Raw genomic sequence first — 7,387 nt, 5'->3', positions numbered from 1 at the left:
TACCCTTTCGGCCTTCTAGAGCTCCACCACTTATGTCACCAACCTCCAAATGGAAATAGTCATGTATGTGACATGATTTCAAGGCTTCAAAGAGGTCACAAGATTTTCCAATTTTTTTCCTACTTCTCTCATTTTGCCTAAACCGCCCTTTCGGGTTTTCGGTTTAGCTCTTTTCCTCACCTCTACTCTCGTGGCTCGCACTCTTTTCTTCATTTTGCCCGGAGCGCCCTTTCGGGTTTTCACTCCGGCCTCGGCCACTTTCCCATTTTTGCCTAGGATGCCCTTTCGGGTTTTCATCCTAGCCGGGTTTTTCTTTTTCTTTTCTTTCTTTTTTTTTTTCGTTTTTTTTTTTGAAATGAAATACAATGCATCCAAAATTGAATATATTACAATATATACATGATACCAACTCATGCCCACCCTACACTTAAATCTTCACTTTGTCCCCAAAGTGTGAGGTGAACACCCTAAACTCACTCAAGAGTGTGAGCTTGAGGCACCTCCATAGTCCGGAGGTCCTCCCCTTCTTCGTGATTCTCTTGTTCTTCGAAATCTAGCCATTTCGGCTCTTGTTTCCTCAACCCTAGTCTCGTCATACCCTTGGTATTGGGTGGGGAATTTATGCATGAATTGAGCATTCATCGCGGCCACCATGTCAAAAGTTGCGTTTGAAGTATAACGCATCTCTTCCAAATCCTCTTGGTAGTGGTGGTAGCGGCTTTCGGTGATTCCACACCGAGCATTCTCCGTAAGTTGCATTTGAGAAAGGGTAGACTCAAGGTTCGAGACACGGTTGGTGATGTTAGATTGCCATGTTTGGAAAGCCGGGTAGTTGAATTGAGGGTCCGAAAAAGGATATTGTTGTTGTTGTTGTTGTTGTGGCATTTGGGGTGGAGTGAAATAGGGCTCATCATACGGGGCATTAGGCATGGGTTCATCAAATGGTGCATCATTATGAGGCATGTCACCAAAAGTCAAAGGCCCCCCCCCCCCCCACTTGCGGTTGCTCTCCTCCCTCATCCTCATCCGGCTTAACTACTTGGGCTCTGTCAACCCAAAGGTACACAAAGGCATCGTCGGGAGGCATGTAGAAATCTTGTACACTCCCCCAACCCAAGGGTGAGTCAAGGGGACGGGGTAGATACATGTAATGCTTGGAGTTTTGCCCACCCATCCACCAAATGACCAAGGGGGTGATTTTGTCAACCACCTCAATCATGTGTGCGTGCTTCAAGTAATGGAAGTCCATGCGACCACTACCATCAAGTTCATAAGCATTGGGTGGAAATGGTACACCCGTCTTTTGCACAATCAATTCGATCATGCCCCCAATAAAAATGGTCCCTTTTGGATTCTTTTGTAGTTCAAGACAACCACTCACAAACAAGTCCACCCAATCCGGTACTCCCCTCCCTTCCGGGGTCATCGACCATAGACATTGAATTTGTTGATATTGCATTTTTGTTGGTTCGGTCATGACCAAGAAGTTGGTGTTTATATGGCGGCTTAGGAGGCGCAAGACCGGGTTGGGGATGGTGGTATTCTTTGAGTTTCCATGATGCACATCTTCCGTAATATCATTCCAAAAGGCACTCATCATTTTTTTGTCAAGATTTTCCTTGTTGGGGGCTTTGGTGATATGTAGGGCCTCTCGTACCTCATCATAAGTCAATGTATGGGTAAGGCGACATGCCCGGAATTTGATCCCCGGGGTCTTGTCCCTTCCCAATTTCACTTTTTCCAACGACGAAAGAAACTCAAAGGTAACACCCCTTCGGGTGTATGCGGCCATGTTAGTGTAGGCCTCAAGTCCGACTTTTTCCAAGAGCATTCGGGTCAAGTCAAGCATTCCTAATTTAGAAAGAACATTTTGGTCCAAGAATTTAGTTTGTGCCACGGTTGACACCGAAGCAAACTTCTTCCAATTTGAGAGGGCCTTGTCTCGGAGGCCCTCCTTACCCGAGTATTCATTTTCATCATAATCCGAGGCTACCTTGGGTCCTTTTGAGGAGGAACCTCGGTAGCTTTACCTTTGCCCATTGTAGAATAATTACTTTCCAGGAAAACAAAATTTTTGGAATGGATTTTTGGGTGAGGCAAAAGAACAAACACCTAATATGCACTACAAAATTGATGTGCTAATTAGTTATTTGTTGGAATAAAAACACCTCACAAGTTAAAAGATTGTTTAAGGACAAATTTCAACACAATTAAACAACTAAATTTCGATTTTGAAGCACTCAAATTCGAAATTTAGGTAACTATGAATGACAAGGAGAAGAGTAAGGCGTTATACCTCCCTTTGATCCTTGTTTGTGTTGTTGGTTGATGAATGCTAACCAAAAATGCTTAAATTCGTCCCTCTAATCCAATTTGCAACCCAAAAATCTTCAATTCTTTAATTCTTCAAACCCTAGGTCGAATAGTTGATGGTGTTGTGAATTTTCTGCAATTACCTTGCCCAAATTGATGTTGGGTAATGAAAGTTGATAAAACTTGAAGGTAAATTGCTTGATTTTGATGATTTGAGAAGGGTTTGATGAGTGATTTTGAGAGGGATTAGGGTTAGTGTGAAGAAAGAGGGTGAATGTTAAAGGAATTGGGGAAGAACAATGAGGATCCTCGTGGAAATTGCAGCTGAAATGGGAATTATACGATTTCTCGCATGGTGCGAGTTTGGCACTCAGAAAAGTCGCACCGTGCGACTTTGCTGCTGGAAGTGGTTTTTTTTATTGCTTAATTCTCCACTCTAGCCAATCCTTTTACACATCATTCTTCCTTCTTTTCTTCACATATGCCCTTGAGTTGGTATCCTATCACTAAAACACACATTAAACCATCCTAACATGCTAAAAACATTATTGAAAATGCAAATGATTTAATTTATAATGCAAGAATTAAGGGATGCAATTAATTTAAACATGCAAAATGCAATAAAACAATGCAACGCGGAATTTAAATATGCAAGGGAAAGAAATATTTACAAGCTTTTGCTGTTTATTTAACGTCGATGGCTCGACAAAGTTGCATCTTCATTAATTTGAGTAAATTGGATCGACAAGGTGGAGTGTTTCCACTTCACCCACTTCAATTCCTTCATAATAATGCTTAAGCCTTTGACCATTCACTTTCAACACTTTCCCGGATTTCAAGCATTTGATTTCAATTGCTCCATATGGGAAGACACGAACCACTTCATATGGTCCCATCCACCTAGACCTCAATTTCCCGGAGAAAAGTCGAAGCCGATTTTGAAAGAGTAAGACTTTCTCTCCCACCTGAAACACTCTTCTTGAAATCATATTATCATGCCATGCTCTTGTTCTTGCCTTGTAAACGGAAGCATTCTCATAAGCATCATTCCGAATTTCTTCCAATTCTTGAAGTTGAAGTTTCCTATGAAGGCCTGCTTCATTCATTTGCAAGTTGAACGACTTGACCGCCCAATAAGCTCGATGCTCAACCTCCACGGGTAGATGACATGGTTTCCCAAAAAGTAAGCGGTAAGGTGACATCCCGATTGGCGTTTTGTAAGCCGTGCGATAGGCCCACAAGGCATCATCCAACCTCAAGCTCCAATCCTTGCGGTCGGGATTCACCGTCTTCTCAAGGATAGCCTTAATCTCCCTATTAGAAACCTCGGCTTGACCGTTGTTTTGAGGGTGATAGGCGGTTGAGACTTTATGAAGTACCCCATACTTTTTTAGAAGAGCTCCAATGGCTTTGTTGCAAAAGTGAGTGCCACGGTCGCTTATCAAGGCTTTTGGGAAGCCAAACCGAGAAAAGATGTTGGTTTTGATGAATTCTCCAACTACCTTTGCATCATCGGTCTTGGTGGCTTTAGCCTCCACCCACTTGGAAACATAGTCCACCGCCAAAAGTATATAAACATTGCCACAAGATGCGGGAAATGGTCCCATGAAGTCAATACCCCACACATCAAATATTTCACAATAGATCATGGGTGTTTGTGGCATTTCTCCTCTTTTTGAAATGTTGCCAACTCTTTGGCATCTATCACATGTCTTCACCATGGCATGAGCATCTCAGAATAATGTGGGCCAAAAGAAACCGCTTTCCAAGACTTTTCTAGCCGTCTTCTTGGCTCCAAAATGCCAACCACAAGCATACTCGTGACAAAATTTAAGAATTGGAAGGATTTCGGTATCCGGGACACATCTCCTAATAACTTGATCGGCACAAAATTTCCAAAGATATGGGTCATCCCACACATAGTACTTGGCATCACTCTTGATCTTGTCCCGTTGAGAGCGAGAAAGACCCTTTGGAAACTCTTGTAAGACCAAAAAGTTGACTATATGGGCATACCATGGCTCAATGGATGACAATGCTAGGAGTGTATCATCCGGAAAGGAAGCTTGTATTGGTGATTCCAAGACTTCTTGAGACTTCTCTTGCACAATTCTACTTAGGTGATCCGCCACCGTGTTAGTTGTGCCCTTCTTGTCTTTGAGTTCAACGTCAAACTCACTCAAAAGTAGCACCCATCTCATCAAACGGGGCTTGGACTCCTTCTTTTTCACCAAATGCCTTAAGGCGGCATGATCCGTGAAGATGATGACCTTGGCTCCAAGAATATAAGGTCGAAATTTCTCTAAGGCAAACACCACCGCAAGAAATTCTTTCTCGGTAGTTGTATAGTTTCTTTGAGCCTCATTCATCATCGTCGACGCATATTGAATAACATGAGGTGCTCTTCCTACCCTTTGGCTAAGTACCGCGCCAAGGGCATAATTGCTTGCGTCCGACATTATCTCAAATGGTTCGTTCCAATTGGGAGGTTGAATTATAGGTGCCGAAATAAGCTTCTCCTTGAGCATATCAAAAGCTCCCTTGCATTCTCCACTCATGATAAATTCACAATCCTTTTGAAGTAGCTTGCATAGAGGAGCGGCAATCTTAGAGAAATCCTTAATAAAACGCCGATAGAACCCGGCGTGACCTAGGAAAGATCTCACTTCACGCACATTAGTAGGATAAGGCAAGGTGCGAATGGTATCGACCTTGGCCTTATCAACCTCAATTCCCCTAGAGGAGATCACATGTCCCAAGACTATTCCTTCATCAACCATGAAATGACATTTCTCATGGTTGAGAACGAGGTTGGTGTCAATACATCTTTTCAAGACCCAAGTGAGATGACTCAAACAATCCTCAAAAGATTGGCCATGTACGGTAAAATCGTCCATGAATACTTCAATAAAGTCCTCACCATGATCCGAAAAGATACTCATCATGCACCTTTGGAACGTTCCCGGAGCATTACAAAGACCGAAAGGCATCTTTCTATAGGCAAACGTTCCAAAGGGACATGTGAAGGTTGTTTTTGTTTGGTCCTCGGGTGCAATTGGGATTTGAAAGTAACCCGAGTAGCCATCCAAAAAACAATAAAAAGCTTTTCCCGCTAACCTCTCCAACATTTGATCCATGAAGGGAAGCGGGAAGTGATCTTTTCGGGTCACGGCATTGAGCCTACGGTAGTCGATACATACCCGCCACCCATTTTGAACTCGAGTGGGGGTGAAAACACCTTCATGATTCTCGACTACCGTTAGCCTGGATTTCTTTGGGACAACTTGGGTGGGACTAACCCATTGACTATCGGAGATAGGATAGATCATACCTACATGAAGGAGTTTGAGTACCTCTTTCTTCACAACATCCATCATTGGAGGGTTCAAACGCCTTTGTGGTTGTCGGACGGGCTTTGCTTCATCTTCAAGAAGAATCCGATGCATGCATAAAGTGGGACTAATGCCTTTGATGTCGGCCATTTTCCACCCAATTGCTTCCTTGTGTTGCTTAAGAACTCGGATGAGAGCCTCTTCTTGCTCCTTAGTAAGCTTGCTTGAAATAATTACCGGTAAAGTTTCTTCATTTCCTAGAAATGCATACTTCAAGTGGCTTGGTAAGGGCTTCAATTCAACAATAGGAGGCTTGACAATAGAGGTAACGGGTTTATCCTTTGGTAGCTCTTCTAACAATTTGGAAGAAAGGAAGAAAAAATCTTGGACAGGAGCAAACTCGCACGGTGCGAGTTCTGGCACTGGGAAACTCGCACCGTGCGAATTCAGTGCTGTTTTCCGGATTTCTTCCTTTTCTTCCCATTCTTCCATTGGGGGATTTTCCTCTAGGTCCTTGATTGTTTCCTGCAAATTACAAGACAAAGCATACCCCGTATCCTCTCCAACTAATCCATTAGTCAAAACAACATCTAATGCATCAAATTTGCACAATTCATACACAGTTTGCACAATTGGTTAAAAAATTTCAAGAAATCACAAGGATGAAGTCTCGGATGGGTATTTCATAGCCTCATGTATGCTATACTCAATCTTTTCCCCCTCAAATTCCATTGTGAGGCGTCCACTAGATACATCAATCTTGGTGTTGGAAGTTCTCATGAAAGGCCTTCCCAACAAAATGGGAGTGAAGCCTTTCTCGGGTTCCATTTCAATCACATAGAAGTCGGCGGGGAAAAGCATTTCCCCCACCTTCACCAAGACATCCTCCACAACCCCTTTAGGATAGATATTGGACCTATCGGCTAAAGAAATGACCGTACGAGTCGGTTTCAAAGGCCCTAACTTGAGTGACTCATAAAGATAATTGGGCAAGACATTAATAGATGCACCAAAATCAAGCATAGCATGTTGACAATCCAAGTCACCAATTTTACAAGGGATGGTGAACATGCCCGGGTCACTACATTTTTGTGGCAACCGTTTTTGAAAAATTGCCGACACATGTTCACTAGCCCTTACCTTTTTCATGCTCTTTGCCTTATTGGACCTCTTAGTAGTGCACAACTCTTTCAAAAACTTTGCATGCTTGGGTACACTACTAAGAAGGTCAAGAAGTGGAATGTTTACCTCTACTTTACGAAAGATATCGTAAAGGTTTGAAGTCTTCTTGTCAATTATCCTTGTATCATTCCGGAAGCGGTTCATTCACCCTTACTTGTTGAGGTGTAGATGCTTCCCTTTGTTCCACTACCACTTCAATTTCATCTTTAATCACATCCTCCACTTCATGAACAATAGGAAGTGGTATTGTCTTCTTAGGAGCCTTTGGTGTCTCTACCAACTCTCTACCATTCCTCAAAGAGACCGCTTTTGCTTGTTCCTTGGTGGGTGGAGGAATGGTGTGAGAAGGGAGACTCCCTCCTTGGGTGGGTTGAGAATTGAGTGTAGTGAGGATTTGACCAACTTGGGTCTCAAGGTTAACAAACCTAGAGTCGGTGAGTCGGTTTTGTTGAAGCACGGAGGTTTGAAATTCCTTGGTATTGTTTTGCATTGCCATTTGATTCATGGTAAGAGTTTTCATCATCTCTTCCAAGGAATTTTGGGATTGGTTTTGATTTTGA

At 42.8% G+C, this 7,387-nt stretch overlaps 1 protein-coding gene across 1 annotated transcript; it reads right to left on the bottom strand.

Moving 5' to 3' along the window:
• Nucleotides 1-6,299: 6,299 nt before the first annotated feature.
• On the bottom strand, nt 6,300-6,794 carry LOC141589829 (uncharacterized). The gene has a single exon (XM_074410453.1). The coding sequence runs from the start codon at nt 6,792-6,794 to the stop codon at nt 6,300-6,302; it is 495 nt and encodes a 164-aa protein (XP_074266554.1).
• Between the last annotated feature and the right edge of the window lie 593 nt (nt 6,795-7,387).

The sequence above is a fragment of the Silene latifolia genome, chromosome 7 (assembly GCF_048544455.1).
Source record: "Silene latifolia isolate original U9 population chromosome 7, ASM4854445v1, whole genome shotgun sequence".
NCBI lineage: Eukaryota > Viridiplantae > Streptophyta > Magnoliopsida > Caryophyllales > Caryophyllaceae > Silene > Silene latifolia.
This window is presented reverse-complemented; position numbering and strand designations above follow the sequence as displayed.